We start from the raw sequence: 16,548 nt of genomic DNA, 5'->3' as shown, positions 1-16,548 counted from the left end.
GCAAATTTGTTGGGCATACCTGTACGTAAGTTTCTGTAGCATGATAGGCTCGGCCCATAGTTTCCATAGAAGCATCTAGAGGCAAGTGTTGAGAGCTTAGTACAATCTTCATTTGAGCAACACATAGTTCTAGAGCACCTTTGGATGCAACCAATTCATCAGAACACAATGAAAGCAGTGCCTACAGATGGATGAAAAGGTCTGAAAAGATTAGTTAAGGGAAAGTTGGAAAACAATGCAAAGTGCAAACTACTGAAATAACAAAATATATCTATTTATTTCTCCATTCATGTAGTGAACAAGAATAAAGGAACCAATACATGGGACGAAGAAAGCTAATTGTAAATGTACTTTTAGTCTTTTATAATCATTCTATGAAAGTTTATCATCATAAACATCATTGCTTCCAGCAAGTTCTTCCCAACAATATGAGGTTGGTTTGAGGCTTTGAGCGACATATAGAACTGAGGCCCCATTGAATAAATGAATATACTGGCTATGAATTGGACATCAACAAACTAGAATTGGTGATGAGTTACCAAAAACAAAATCAAACAAGAAAGGGGCTTGCCAAAAAAATATGATCAACTAACAAGTGGAATCATCCATAGTTTTACTAGCAACTTTGGCTAATGTAATCAAGGAGCTACCATCCATGAGCTACTCAATAAATTGATTTAGAGTTGTTTACTCTAATGGAAAATATGATAATCTCCTGTGTAGGCCATTGTCTTCCACCTATGAGGTATAGAGAAGCTACATAATCAAACTAGAAAATTTAGAGTTGTTTACTCTTCATGGTTGGTAAGACCCTAAAGGTACACTACAGAAACTTCCCTAAAAAGTTAAGAAATTCTAACTTGCTTTTCTCTCACTGATTATTTGGTGAAAGATGAAATTTTTTTGATCTTCCTCAAGCTAATGGCAGTTCAAAGAGGGATCCTTAGTTTGTTGGACAATAGGCAGCAAGGGTATAACAAAATGCTCCTTGACACTTTCAATTGTCCATTTCAGACCCAGTGTCATCACATGATTGGCATTTCTATGTAGAAGTTTTCAACCACTCCATTTTCCTTCTCTTATGCGGCTATGGAGTATCTGTATTATCAGTATATAATCAAGCATCTGATTAGGAGAGGAGAAACTACAACATAAAGCACATACCTTGAAGAGTGTGATATCAGGAGAAGTTTCATATCTATGAGATGAGCGAGTTGCATTATCTTTATTTGGGTCTCCAGTCAGTACCCATTCCTCAGAAACAGAGACAAAAGGAAGTCGTTCTTGCCCATCAGAAGGGAACACAGAAACATGCTCCTCCTGAATGCCAGCCATTGCTTCCAAAGAAACTCTCTCTGATGATGCCAAGCCGGAATTCTTTCTTTTACGATAAGCATCCTTGGTTGTGGTCTTGTTGCCAGTATCACGAGGAGCCCATGAGAATGCTCTTCGTGCTTCTCGCTGCAGGTTACCAATGCTCTGTGCAAAGTTTGATCTAGACGGCATTCCAGATCTAGCTTTCTGTTTTGCTCTGGACCCAGAAATTGATATCCGAGGTTCTCTTGGAGCAGAACTTACATTGACAACAATTGCTTTCTTAGCATATGATAAAACTAGATTGTCGTCTCTCAAGGAAGGAATTTCTTTTAGAATCTGCATGCAGCAATCAATTGTGGTAACAGTAAAATAAGCTATATTAGTGAGTGCAGAAAAGAGCACTAAAAGATAAATATAAACAGCATTACATTTTCATGATTTTGCACTTCATAACCTGCCTTTTCAATATTTACACATCAAGCCCTCTGTTTTAGACTTTATTCTAAAAAACGCAGTAGGCCAAGGGAAACATTCAAATGAAGAATGTTCTAACTAAAAAGGAAAACAGGAATAATTAACAAAACATGAATGAATGATATCTCATGAAAAAACAGAAAAACTAGAGGGACCGTATAGTACCAAAGATGCAGATTGCAGTTGCTTCATCATCAATAAAACCTCAAGGATCAAGTGAGGATGTTCATGCAGAGCAGAACAACGTTGCTGTGAGGGCAATGGCAACAAAGCTAGAACACGGAGACCCAAAGCCCATGAATTAAGCCGTGCAATCTCAGCATCTGAAAGATTTCCGACTGTACGTTTCAGAAAAAAATGCACCTATATGAAAAGACTAAGTAAATCAAGCAGGAAAATCAGAGATGTAAGCTCAACAAATTATTGTTAGTTGGCATTATTCCCATACAAGAAGCTGCTTTGAGCGCAAATCAGTTAACAGCTGCATTGCCCCTATTGCAACAGGAAGAGCATCATCTGAATCCCGTAATGAAGAAAGAAATCGTGAAGCCTCTGCTGGGCCCCCACCGCTAAGAGGGTCTGTTGTTAGCAACTTAACAAGCTGCCTCCCCTGAAGTTCTCTCCGCAAATCAATAGATAGAGGTGCACTTTCAGCAACTTTCAGAGCAGCAGAAACAGCCCCTTTGGCAGCAAGTTTAAGTGCCAAGCCTTCTGGGTCTGCCTTACAATGAGCTTCAACCTAAGAACCGAAATATTAGACAATGTGGAATAAAATGGCATATGTTGCAACACAGGTGTAAAATACTTTTTTTCACCTTGGAATCTGTTTCATTTCAGATGATATAAACAAACAAACAAACATATACAAATACAAATTACATATGGGGGTGGGGGAGGACCTGTTGCCAACTGCTGTAATCATCATCAGCACTTAAAATATGACTATATCTCTGCAAAGCTTGCCTCCTCTGAAAAACCTGGTTATGCCCCAAAAATTATCAGAGAAGAGCGAGAAGATAACTAGACAACTCAAAAAGAACAGGTTCAGGACGGACGAAAGATAGAGGCATCTACCCAACTACCCATTATTCACAAGTCATGATATAGTTAAACATGCCTCATTCAAAATCTATCTTTGACCAATCGTACTTATTTTATTTGTTTCAAGAAAGAGGTTTAAGGATAAAATTATATTATTAACTACTTGTCAAACACATTATACTCCGTGATTTCAGCTACCTCTTTCCGAAGTTGATCATTTTCTGGAAGGTGGCAACTACACATAGTGAGAACATCCATAGCAGCATTCAGATCCCATCGTTCCAGATACCTGAAATGATATATATTGAGTTAGTATTTCAAACATGAAAAAAGAATATAAGACAGTGAAGGGATGCTTCAGTGATTTCAAGCTAATATGCAATCTGTGCAACAAAAACAGGAAGAAAACATAATGCTGCTCATTTACTTGCGCTGTAGATGTATTATTTGTCTCCATCCCGACCTATATTAGATAGCATCTTCCATTCAAGATAGTCTGCTTTAACTTTTTTTCAGTGTTTCTAGCAAAGTCCTTTTAGGTCTTCCTCACCTCATTATTGCACAAGTTACCTGATTAAAATCATCTCCTTGTCAGTGAATACATAGTCTCCGCTGGACGTGTATTAACCATGTTAAATGGATTTCCCATATCTCACTGTCAACTGTCGACTAACACTACTCTCATCTTGTCAGGAATATAACTGTTTCTTATGCTGGCAACAAATATAACTGTTTCTTATGGTATGCTCTTGGCAACATCAATCCATCCGAGCTTCTCATGTCAGATAAACTCAAATAGTGAATATGTTGCTTTCTAAGTACTTACATCCCAACACTTGCATTGCTAAAATTTTAGGTCGCTTAAGAAAATTTCCTTTAGTTTAAAGGGTACGAAATTATGTCACAACATATTGAAGCCAGTTATCTAACAATGTATCAAGATAAGAAAAACAATTACCATTTAGTATCCCCTAATAATCAAGTTCAACTTCTTATTTATTTTGATGCAAATACCTTTACGTCTGCTGTTTACCGTAGTACATACTTAAAATTTGTCAAGTAGATAATAGCATCTAGTAATATAGACCATCAAACCACATCTTCGTTATCCCTAGCTGCTCATCCACAACCAGTGCTAAAACTAGCAAGATAGGAAACTCAAGATAGAGTATAGCTTTGCTAGGATTAAGATATAGAAAGTTGAAAAAAAAATCCCACATACTTAAGAGCAAGTCTGGCTGCAAGCTGTTTATCTCTCAGTCGTAAACAATACTGCCAACTGGTACTCCCAAAACTACAGGCTCCAAAGCCATGAAGTTGTCCACTGACTGGACTACTCTCCTCTCCGCGTTCGATTATTAACTGAAGTAATTGATCAGATGCTCCATTGCGCAAACAGCGATCAGATAGAGCAAGAGCATCCATTAGCTTTCCTTCATTGATTAACCTGCATTATAAATGCAATTCTACACATCAAATATGAAGCAACAGAACGATACTAGTATTGACTTACAATTATATGCTTGAACCTGCAGAGATATGAGCAGCAACTTTCACAAAATAGGCAATTTTAGATGGCTTTCTCCATTATTGGCCAAGGAATTATGCCAAGTTTCATATGAGCTTGAAAATAAGTTAATAAAGCTATATGATTTTCTTAATATGCTGATACCAGTCATGTCTAGGGCCATTTTGGATGCCTGCAGTCCTGCGGTGGGTAATGGAGTTATCTTTGAGAAAAGCTACCATGATCTATTAAAGAAAAATACAAGCTTCTAATTGATGCAAGTTAGCTGCAACATCACTCGAACAGAATTACTGTTTTAAGTTTAATAAATTCTTTGATGAAATAGATCCCATTTAATTTATTATGCCATAAATGGTATTGCACGATGCAGATGTCAAAGAGGACCTTTGTGCCCTACCAATTTTAAGTGAGATGACATATTTACTAACTTTCCTTACTAATTATGATAATAGTCTTTGCAGTGTTTGCCAGAGTAATATAATAATTATGATTTGCATAACAGATAAACCTAAGGCAGCTTGTAGCGCATCTTAATACAAGAATAGGGCAACCACAAGAAAAATGGAAAAGAAAAATCTCAGAATACTCTGTTCCTTGCAAGTTCCACATGAAAGATATAAATGTTTGATTATGAATAAATTAACATAATAAAACCTTTCCACGGCTTTTTGATATGGCCCTTCATTTTCCCAGTCAAATGAAACATAAACTGTAGGATCAACTTTGACATCCTCGAGTACTGACGAGTCTAGCCAGGAATCAGAAACTTGATAACCTTCCATTATAGTTTCAGACAAAGTTGAAGTAACATGTCCACTGGAATCATCAACTTCCGAATCAGCGTCACTTTCTGGTTCTCGAGTCCGTTTCACAGAAACTTTCCCTTCATGTTCAGATACAGCAATGTCATCAGCACTTTTAGCTGCTATTGCAGACTCAGATACTCTATGGAGATTAGATTGCATCTGGATCCAGCGGTTCAGTGTTGGAAACCTGGTATAAGCATTGGAGGTCAATAAAAAGTAAATCATTAAAAGCTGGAAAATCAACTTTAACATTGGCCATCATTACCTCTCTGATTGATCAAGAGCAAATTCGTAGAATAACCTTTCAGTATCAGGTGCTTGCACCAATGTCTCATTTAGGGAACTTGAAAGAGACTCACTATCAGTAGACAATATGCTACTTCCAAAAACACAAGCCAAAACTGCCCTCACTGGAGAGAGTTTAGCCAAATGTTTCACTATATTCAGCTGAAGAGGATAAAGTGAGTTTAGATGAGTTGTTTCTGATGAACAGGACAAATTGCTCTTTGCCAAAGGTACTTTGTTTTGTAAACTCATCCTAGAAAGAGAAGGTAAATCTGGAATGCAAGCCCAACCATGACCAGATTGTGGAGGAAAAACTGGTGGTACACAAGCTGATATAACTTCATGCACAAAATCTACGCCCATAACATCAGCTACCTTTCCAGCAGCATCAGAGCTTCCGCGCTCAAAGACTAGACGAGTCAGTAGCTACAAGTTTGAAAAATACGAACGTGTCAAGGAACATACAATTTACATAAGGAAATGTTGTAACACAATAGTTGTTAGGATGTGCTTTTCTACTGATTGCTTCAAAGAAAAACATTTGAATCTTCTAAGATGAAACTAAAGGTAACTTCTTGACAACTGTAGTATGGAACAAGAATGAATGAATGTAAAAGTTTCCTGTTTCAATGACTCCCTTGGAACTTTTTTCATCATTACATGACTTGGCTTTCATTTGCTTCTCCCCATGGAAATGGGGCAAGGAAGAAAGAAAGGATAAATCAGTGATGACATGCAATTCAAAATGAGTTATTTAAAGTTTTAAACATATTATATGAAGGCTAGAACACTATTAACAACATATTCTGCAATGAGAACACTCTCGGCTATTTCCTTGCTCAGAATATACAATATTTCTACATAAGCAGGTCGGTGGTTTAATAGTAGGAGGCCTCTAAAAGAAAATGTTGATGCCAAATTGCACATAATATATGAACTAAGACAGACAAGATTGAGACTAGCAGGAAAAATATCAAACATGTATATGTGGTCTTACATCTTTCGGCCATTCGTATACTAGTGAGAAAAAGTTGAAATCATGAGTAGTGTCGATTCCATCAACTATATCACCAATCGTCGCAATGTATATTACAAAGTTTGAAAGATATGTAGATGACTTGGCAGTAACAGGACTGAAAAACCTTCTCCCAGAATCTTTCATGTCGTATCCAGAAATAACAGCACTATTTTCAGAGGATGCAGGGTCAGTTGATGATGGTTTAGGTGCTCGTCTGCTTGCTGGTTTGACAACTCGAAGTCCAAGTCCCATAACTACTCCCTTCTCAGAACTCAAAGAAGATCTCTTGTCATAGTTGAACCCTTCTTTTGTATCTGCATCTTCATCAGCAACAGCTCTTGCAAGATTGTGAAGCTTACCTGAAATTATGAAAGATTTCAACTGGAGGCAAGTAACACCACAAATATTTGACAATATGACAGGTAACATTGGAGTCTAGGAAGGGCAAGCCATAGAAGAACCCCCTTTCTGGACAGGCGATATCTATGAAGGTAACACAATATCTAGATTGTGCAGACAGGTTTAACTCAATGTGTCCTATTTAGTTACCACTCAAGAACTGCCGTTTCCCTTTATGAGCATCATCAATCATCTGATGTAAAATCACAAGAGCACGTTGCCTTTGTCCTACTCTGATAGGTTCCTTTGATGTCGAAGCACCAACTCCTTGAACAAAAGCTTGCTGAAGGTATGGTGCTTTTTCCTAATTAGACATCCAGAAGCCATCAATAAAGCACAGATTGACAAGAAAGGGCACAGTAAATTATATAATATACTTCAGCAAAGAAGCTGGCAACAATTTTTTACTTCATAGTCATTCCAAAAATTTGTGAAAAGAAACGAAATGAATAATTAGAAGGACATCACATGATCAATTTTACTTATAGGATAGATAAATAATAGAGTCTGGAAAGAGGTGATTTGGATGAAATTTAGAGCTATGACATCAGTGTAAGAGGACATTCATGACTATTCATTCTCTCAGTTCCAAAATATGGAATTTCCTTTTAATAGATGAAGGATTTTCAAGACTCAATGAAATAGTATAATGGTTTATATAAGCAAACACCACGAAGATCACAACAAATATTTTTCTAGATTCATTATGGACAAATTGTAAAGACAGATGAAAACAGAAGAATAACCTATGAACAAGTAGGGTGCACAAAACAATCTTAACAGAGAAAATAATACAAAATAAACAAACAAAAAATACCACGAACATTACTTATCTACCAGATGATCAAGAAAGCTAACCTCTTCCAAGAGATCATGAAGGCATTGAAGGGTGCGCCTTGTTACAGATATTACAGCAACTTCTTGAATTTGATCCCAGTAGGTGGTACCCATCTTTGGTGAGCTTCCTGGAAATATCTCAGATAACATACTCCTTGCCTGAAAATGACAAATCAATTGTGTGTGATAAAAGATCTGCTTATATTAATGCCAGCATAAGGCCCATCGGGTTGCCTTGAATTTGTTGATTTCCATTTCCATGAGAAAAACAGAATCAGAACCCAAAATGTTTCTAGGGTAAAGAATTAACAGCATACAGCACTAATAAAAGTCGGTGTTTAAAAATTCTAAGTTCAAGATAGTATAAATTAGTCATCTCGAATGGACAGATAGTTAGCACATGAACGGACAAAAACATGCAATAAGTAGTGTCTTCTGTAATCTGTATTCATAAGCTGAAAAGAAAATCATTGCAAAAAATGGAAGATAAGACAAGAAAAGTTTAAGCCAGAAATTGAAAGCACAACAAAATGAACAAGCAAAGCTTAGTGAATAGTAAAATCCAGGCTCTAAAAGTTGCTGACCAGAGGGAATATCTCTTTTGAGAAATTACTAGGCTTGATTATCATTTAATCAACTTGATGAAAAGCAATCATTGATACTTGCCTGATCAAGAAGTAATCTGCACATATCCACAGATCTAGCAGAGGTGGCAGCAACATCAATGTAAAGAAGAATCTGCACAAACAATTCTATCAGCTGGGAATGAAATTATCGTGGGACTACTAGAAATAGATAGGAAAGGCCAAAAACTCACAGTAGCTAAAGGTCCAAGCTGAGCACGGAAGGATGAAATATCTAACTCCTGCAGAGCATTTGGAGTCCCTTCTGCAACATGGGAAACAGCATCCTCAACCTAAAAGGAAGCTGCTAGACAAGTCACTTGAAATAGTAATCAAAAAAATATTACTGTCACTCCATTGCAATATCAGGTAATCAACATGTCATGAAACAATTCAAGGACATGGGAAGAATGAAGAATAGAAGCTTAGACCTAAGAAGTGGGAATCTATTCAGTTCATGACAAAGATGATCTCTAGCCAAAAGGTACTTAAGAGCAGAGATGAACTTGCATAAATCCCAACTTATTGTCATGCAACCTGACCTTATATTGGGAAAAAAGAAACTCCAGAATTTTAACCTGACATACAAATTGTGAACGAATAAGGAAGAAAGTAAAGTTTACTGGCAGACTTCATAAGAGGTTCCAGATTTCTTCAACAAGGTGTATATATGTAATGTATGTGTTAAACTTATAATGAAACTATACAGATGATTTGTCATATACAAGTTTACTCGCACTGGATCTTCCAAAAGAGGCAACCAGGATCACAAGTAACACTTCTGAAGGAAAGTGTTATACTGTTAGCATGCGAAGAAGTATAAGATAGATATCCCCCAAAAGTCAAAATGATATTGCATAAGGTCTAGTCATAATCAAAAAACAAACAATTGGTGCTGTAGATATTGTTGCAACATTGAATGGTTGCAAATTTTGCTTCTTGTACAAATTGGACTAATATATTGCAGTCCAAAATATTGATCATAGATACTAACAAGAAAATGAAAATGCATTTGATGTAAGCCTTGACTAGAAACGGCACTCATTGACAAACATCAAATTAAAACTAGTTCAGAATTTAAGAAAATGTACCGATGCTCTTCTAAAAGCACCAGCTACCCATTCAGCAAGCTCAAGAGCTGCTTTATCTTCAGGAGGTAAAGAAAACCGCCGGACAGCTTCTTCTCCAATATCATACTTCGCCTTTTGCATGCACCTGTTCACAGCACAATATTGTTAAGATTATTGTAGGAAAAACAACGTGAACTATTTATCCTTGGTGTCCTCTCCAAAATGTATAGAGGGCCAAAATACCTCAGGACTTGAGAAGGTTGACAGTAAGTTAAACAAAAAAAAGGTGTGCATTTTGGGGCTCAGAATGGAAAGAAATCATTGAATGGCTCTCTTTGAGTGCTCAAATAAATGCTTACTTTTCAAATTTTCATATATCCATGTTAGTTGATTACTACTAAATATAAAACACCAAAATTAATCTATAGGATCTGGAAGACACTTTGGATGAGTGGAAGATTGATTTTAGGGACTTTGATGACACGGTCCCCATCCTCATCAAAGGATACTAAAATTTTACAACTGATTACGCAGGGTCCCAGTGGAAAAGAGAAAGCAGATTAAGGTACAAGTAGTTGCACACAAAATAAGATATATGCTACCAGACATGAGACAAATAAAGTCAAGGTCTGGTTTGTGATATCGAATGATGATACAATAGTGCCTCATCAGAAGAAGGTATTAAATTTGGTTTTTCTCTTCTTCATACATTCAGTAATGTTAGTTCAGTTAATCCCTGGTGTACCATTTTGCTCCTTTAAGCAATTTCGCTAACCTCTGTCAAGTGCCAACTGAATTCAACATTATTGGTGGTTTGGTGATCTGTACCCTCCTAAATATTTAAGGACCACTCAAGCATACGAAGAACAGTCCTGTTGAGTGTTAATCTCCTAATGATAGCATATTTTCCCCACCACAATAGTATGACTAATGACCTGGAAATTCTGATATTATAATTGCAAGGAATGAAAACTATAAAATAATCATATCAGCAACCAAGATAATAATGCCACAAGTTCAAACTGATATGAATATCAGTTCTCACTAATCAGGTTTTGACTACACAGAATTAAAGAGAATCTAGATGGTAGAGTTAGAAAGATGTAATTAAGTAATTAACAACATGAAAGTATGAAACTAAGCTGAGAATGCATGTTTAAGAAAAACTCACAAATTCAACAACTTGGAAGGAGCTGCACGTAAAATAACTAAAGCCTCCTTCCAACTCCATTGGCGTTCAGATAAGGGCCGAAGGCGTTGCAAAATGGATAAACGCCAATCCCAGTCCTCAATAAAATGTCTAGCATTTGAAAGTCTCCATTCTAAGGCCTGTCTTCCAGCATTTTCCAGACCAGTGTTTAACATGTGCTCTGTTTCAGGGCCTGTTGCTGGGAGATTATGACGCAGTATGTCAAGTAGAAGCCCAGCAAAAGAGATCACCATCTTATTACCCCCTTCAGAAGAACTAGTGTGATCTATCCGTATGGTCGCTTGATCCATAGTAACAGATATTTCATCCATATGTAACATTGACAATACAATACTCACCATGAACAACTGGAAAAAGGAGGTACACAATGAAATTAATATGTTAAAAAAAATTAAGTAAGATTGAAAGTCGATATGTTTCTAGCAAATCATGATACTACAACAACTTCCAAATTGTTGAAAAGATTAAATCATTAAAGCAGCAGAAGCATTATTGAAGCTTGAATATAAATAAAATGAAGTGGCATCTTAATTCTTAACAATGCATAACAAATTTTCAGCAAACTCCATCATTAGTGGACAGCATAATCTATGTAAGATTTTAAGGCCATGCCAATCTTAAATTTGGTTTAAATTATTATGCAGATATTCCATGACCAAGCAAGAAACAAAGAAATATTTCTCATTTTCATCCATCATCAATAAAATGGGACTAATTTGGATAAATCATCCATAAAAGGCTAGTGCAGAACTTCATCCAGAATACTGTTTCTTTTGCAAGCAAACACAACATGATAGGCATATTGTAAACAGAGGATCAAATTGTAAAAAGTAGAAAATAAGGACTACCAACCTTCCGTGAGGAATTTTTGATAGCCTCCATGTGATTTTGCATCTCTCTCAAATATGATACAGCAACACGAAATTGGTAATCATTTTCATCACCAAGACATTGTTCAATTGCTCCCAAGGCAAAAACAGCTGACTCGAGAACATATCGCATGTGCATTAGTTCAATGTCTTGCATCCTGTCATAGACATCTAAGAACATCAGTAACTGAAAAAAAAGGATAAATTTTCAGGACAGTGAAATTGTGAAGGATATCTTAAACAAGTAAATATTTGAATGACTTCACTTGCATATTTTATTGTTGGAAACATCTCCTATATATGATCATCATGTTAATAAGATCATAAAATATTTGTACTGCATGTTGAGGATACATGATGCAACTCATGCAACAAAGGATGACCAATGGTGATCCCAAGCTCATTCCATGGAGTACTTGCAAGTAGCAATAGGGAGCACAAAAAAGAAAGAGGTCATGTGTATTGTTGAACTCCAAAAGCCCAATGGTCCAATGCTCCAATTGCCTTAAGTTGGCACTCAAATGATCATACTCTTCCATTCCGGAAAGAGAACCAAGTTATTATTTTGCATAATTTACTAAACAAGGTCGAGTTCTATTGAAAACCTAATGGCAGGAGTTCTTTTGCCTGTTCTATGGGAAAGCAAGGGTCTTACTAAACTTCTTGGACCACCAAGAAATATTCGAATTTACTAGCTCTACTTACAAGACTTCAGTGCTAACTTGGACAACTAGAAGTCAACAACAAAGCCACCAGTGCTCGTAGATTTATGGAGCAACCAAATTCTGTTAGACTTCCCTAATTAGATACAGAAAATGTGAAACCCAAATATTGTTGTAGCTTCCTTGTAGTTTGTGGTACTGTGATGAACCATCATGCCCCATAAAAAATTTCTTTGTTCCTTACATGCAAGGTTTAGGCAAATACTGCCTTCAGTATACAACTACACTAAAAGTTGAATCTCCAAGTGTCCATGAAGTCATTCATCAATATTAACCTGAGAATCTTGCCAAGCAATGCTCACATATCTATTACAAGCTATAGATGCATAATAGATTAAAGTTTGAAATTTAATGCAGACATAGAAAAGTGGTGCTTCTTCCACTCGAAATTTATAATTCATAGGGGTGAACTACCCATATATAGGTACTGAACCCCACTGGTCTAAAACTTGGGTTCTTGGAGTTCAATCAACTTAAACAAGATTGAAAGCAAGCACTATACTAAGGATTGCAGGTCAATTCATTTCAGTAATTCCAACCTAAATTGCAGAAGGGATTCAAAGAGTTCTGTAAATGTCGAAACCAAGGTTTCCAACAACTTACAGTAATGAATACTGTTTCCACCAAATACATAGTCCAATCTTGGTGAAACAAAGATTTCCACCTCAATTAGGGTTCAATCTTTGCAGAGTAGAGATTCTTTCCTTTTCGAGGTAATATTTAGGGTGAATAGGAGTATAGGACTTCCTGCCAAATTTATAGTCAAGCCTGAGTATAACAGATGTTTCTGCCTGTCATATGGTTTCAAAATATAAGTCTTTTGACAACTTTCTGCCAATAATTCAATTGGGATGTAGGTTCCAGCACAGGGTCATTCCTGGATATTTAAATCCTTGCCTCAGTACAAGTACATCATGTGACCTTTCAAGCAAAAAGATTGTCCAATTCTTTGTTTTTGACACAGCAGATATCAATAATCAAAAAGTTGGCACCTCAGATGGGTGCTCTGTTGGTTGGGCCCAAGATATAGAGGTAGAATTCCGCCACAATAAGAAAAGAAGGAAAATAATTATAATTTAGCATCCATATTGATTTAATAAAAATGTAGAATAGCAAAGAACAGTATTATCAACATATCCAGATGCGCACCTCTTCCAAGCGGCTGATGTCGAAGCTATTGGTTGCATGCTAATAATCTCAATAGCATCTTGAAATTTAATTCCCGGAACTACATCAAACAAGACCTAGAAGAAGATTTCTCATGTCAAAATCAATTGGAATCCGCTATCTGTAAACCACTTCATGTTCTATATAATGGAAACAAGATGGCAGGTGAAGCTTGCTTTGATCTGGAAAGTAATCATCAGTTCCATAATGAAGAACAATTGAGCAATTAATAGAACTTCTTAAATTATATTGATGACCACAGAGTTATATTATAGGACTATAGCGTAGAACACAAACTCACCCTCATAGGAGTTTGAACAGCTAAACGTTCAAGTATAAAGTTTTCTACAAAAGGGTCAAGAAGACCAGCATCACTTTCATCCTCAATATGCGCTTTTCGGGAAAAAAGCAATGAACTTTTCGAATTCCATGGCCGCCCAGAATTCACACTGGCAACATAGTAGGCAAGATCCAGGTGAAAGCATAAGAGATCACAAAGATACTCCACGCATGATATCTGTCAAGGGACACTGTGAAATTTATTCATGTGATCTTGCCATGTAGAAATGGGAAGGTGATAAGAGTAAAATATAATATTGCCAAAATAGAAAAAGAATTACCTCATCTGTTTGCTTCCCATAATGAGAATATTCTTCTAGTTGCAAAACCTGTGATTTACTTGTCCATAAGAGACGCATTAATTTTCTTCGCAATGCTGTCTTACCAGATAACAGATCCCACCCTAAGACAGCTACCAGAGGATGAAGAAGGGGAAAGAGTGAAAGAACCTGCACAACCACATGCTTCCGGTTACCAGAAAATGGAAATATTTAACACATTAAAATCGTAGAATGCTAAAGAAAGATATAAGGACAAAAATGATAGCTTTCAAATGCACACAAGCAGTAAAATACACCACATACATCACTAGCCTCTTGAAGTTCTTCCCTCTGAATAGCAGACAGAGAAGAATCCATAATAGATTCGAGCACATGTGTTCCAGATGTTCGTGCATAATGGTAGAGATCTTTCATGCAAGATTTGATTGCCACACTTGAAGACATTTTTCCATCTGAGCTAGTGGCCTTTACCAAGGCTAATGTCTCCAGAAATCTTTTGAGTGGGAGAGGAATAGAGTTGATGTCAGAAATTCTTTGTTGTTCGATTTCCTCAACAAGCACTTCATCCTGAATGAGCTAGAGAAGAACAGAATCAAAGTATTAGATAGCACTAGAGCACTTCATGTACTGACTATCTCTAAATCTCAGCTGTCGAAAAGGCTATGTGAAGGAACAACATAAATCTTTGTAGTTAAGACTGTAAAATGAGTTTCTTTGTATAGACTGCTACTGTGCAATACCACCACCAACGAGAACAACTAAGCATTTAGTCCCAGCTATACAGGGTTGGTTATTTGATGCTTTCCCTCTATTCCACCACTAGTGTACATTATAATTTATGAGAAGCAAGGTTTTAAAAGACTGTAGGTGGTAGGTGGTAGCTGGTAGACGGGGTGGATACAAGAACATGTAATGCTTAGAAGCTAGGCGGGTGCTTAGGCGGGCGTCCAGAATTTAGGACGGTTAAAAAATAAATAAAAATAATAGTTAGAAAAGAGATTAAAATTAATACCTATAATCTAAATAATATACTAATGTATTCTTGTTAAGAAATATAGCAAGCTATTCGAACCCACTATTCATCAACATGTACAATAATTTTGAATTTTAAAATCAATCTGCATATTAAAATATGATATGAAATGCTAAGACGATCACCTAGACAAGACCTAAGCGGCGCCTAATTATATTCTATCTAAGGCGAAAGCCTAGGGATTAAGGTAAAAGTTTTAAAACAATGATGAGAAGCAACCAAAAATCAAGAAAAGCTTGTGAATCTAAATTTGTATCAGTGTAAAATAATCCTGAATACTGGTACTAGTAGTCCAGTAAAAGACATGCAGGTCATGTTTTGAGATAGCACAAGAGAATACCACTATACCAGGTGCGTCATAACAAAGAAAGAAGTAAAATGAAAAAAAGCAATAAGTACTTAGCACAATCTTCATACCTGAATCATCTGTGCAAGCTGCTTGCAGTTGGACATTAGCACTTGAGCATACATCAAAATCATTTTATTTTGTGCATCAGCCCATGCCTCTCCATAAAGAGAAGTTCCCGACCAAATTTTCTTGATGACTTTTCTCAGGACAGTCCTACAAGAAAAACTTTTTTCCTGAAGAAATACTTATTCAACTAAAATGCATTGTGCCTCAATAGAACCACCCATAGCCCAATTGCATTACTTTCTCAAAAATGATACTGTTACTTTGTTAATCATGATAATATACAGAAGAGGTTATTATTTTCATAAATATCTCCTAATGCAAATTGGGTGGGTGTTTGGTTGCTAGAAAGTGAGGGAAAAAAATAATCATCTACATAAACTTCTCTACTTGTGATGTTTGGTTTAAAAAATAAACTAAAGAAGTGATTTCTCTACTTACCAAAAGTAGCTAAGCTTCTTCATTGTGACTTCCTGCTCTGAAAGCAGAGAGTCACTTTGAAGTTAGTTAATTTATTGAATTCCACTTTCTAGCTACCAAATACACCCTAAGGATCATCATCTCTATTATCATTTTGTTATTAATATTATTCAATTTACTAATCTATCTATTAATTTGTTCATTTATTTATTTATTTATGGAACTGCAAGATAGACATTTGGAGGAACAGCTTAATCTAGACCACTTGAGGAACAGCTTATGTATGTCAATTTTCAAAGATATAGGTAAACCACCAGAAGAACAGCTTATGTATATGAAATAGGTAAGCAGACTAAATTGAGGGACAATTAGGTAATAATGGATCAAGAACCTTATGTTGCAAAAATCAAACAGCTACAACAAAATATTTTCAGTAAGTAAAGAAGAGGCAAAAGGCCTTTATTTGAACAACCTTTATACATGAAAATGGACTAAGGTTATCCCAGCTGATCTAGTGTCACTATTAGTTCTTATCAACCAAACCAAACAAAGTCCAGATTCTAGATTGTGAACTTCAGTGAAATCTTATCTGTATTAAGCGTTTATAGAACTGAAACTTTTTATCATGACCATGGACTTCAGGTACTCTAGGAAAATATTTTCTGGATACGGGTAATTATTCCTAAAAGACATACCT

The 16,548-nt window shown here is 36.2% G+C and overlaps 1 protein-coding gene across 1 annotated transcript in view; it reads right to left on the bottom strand.

Moving 5' to 3' along the window:
* Positions 1-16,548, bottom strand: part of LOC140769912 (uncharacterized) — a 33,085-nt gene that overhangs the window by 15,532 nt on the left and 1,005 nt on the right. Inside the window, exons 2-23 of the mRNA XM_073110809.1 lie at positions 15,437-15,581; positions 14,290-14,562; positions 13,987-14,154; positions 13,668-13,883; positions 13,349-13,443; positions 11,461-11,635; positions 10,570-10,955; positions 9,420-9,543; positions 8,523-8,621; positions 8,372-8,443; positions 7,727-7,864; positions 7,019-7,172; positions 6,449-6,828; positions 5,432-5,877; positions 5,015-5,353; positions 4,055-4,279; positions 3,031-3,121; positions 2,691-2,768; positions 2,240-2,530; positions 1,957-2,154; positions 1,165-1,653; positions 20-181 (exon numbers count right to left, since the gene is read on the bottom strand). Coding sequence (XP_072966910.1) covers positions 20-181; positions 1,165-1,653; positions 1,957-2,154; positions 2,240-2,530; positions 2,691-2,768; positions 3,031-3,121; positions 4,055-4,279; positions 5,015-5,353; positions 5,432-5,877; positions 6,449-6,828; positions 7,019-7,172; positions 7,727-7,864; positions 8,372-8,443; positions 8,523-8,621; positions 9,420-9,543; positions 10,570-10,955; positions 11,461-11,635; positions 13,349-13,443; positions 13,668-13,883; positions 13,987-14,154; positions 14,290-14,562; positions 15,437-15,581 — 4,744 coding nt within the window. The remainder of the gene's footprint in view (positions 1-19; positions 182-1,164; positions 1,654-1,956; positions 2,155-2,239; positions 2,531-2,690; positions 2,769-3,030; positions 3,122-4,054; positions 4,280-5,014; positions 5,354-5,431; positions 5,878-6,448; positions 6,829-7,018; positions 7,173-7,726; positions 7,865-8,371; positions 8,444-8,522; positions 8,622-9,419; positions 9,544-10,569; positions 10,956-11,460; positions 11,636-13,348; positions 13,444-13,667; positions 13,884-13,986; positions 14,155-14,289; positions 14,563-15,436; positions 15,582-16,548) is intronic.

This window comes from Typha angustifolia, chromosome 11, assembly GCF_048772165.1.
Source record: "Typha angustifolia cultivar Huaian chromosome 11, ASM4877216v1, whole genome shotgun sequence".
Lineage (NCBI taxonomy): Eukaryota > Viridiplantae > Streptophyta > Magnoliopsida > Poales > Typhaceae > Typha > Typha angustifolia.
This window is presented reverse-complemented; position numbering and strand designations above follow the sequence as displayed.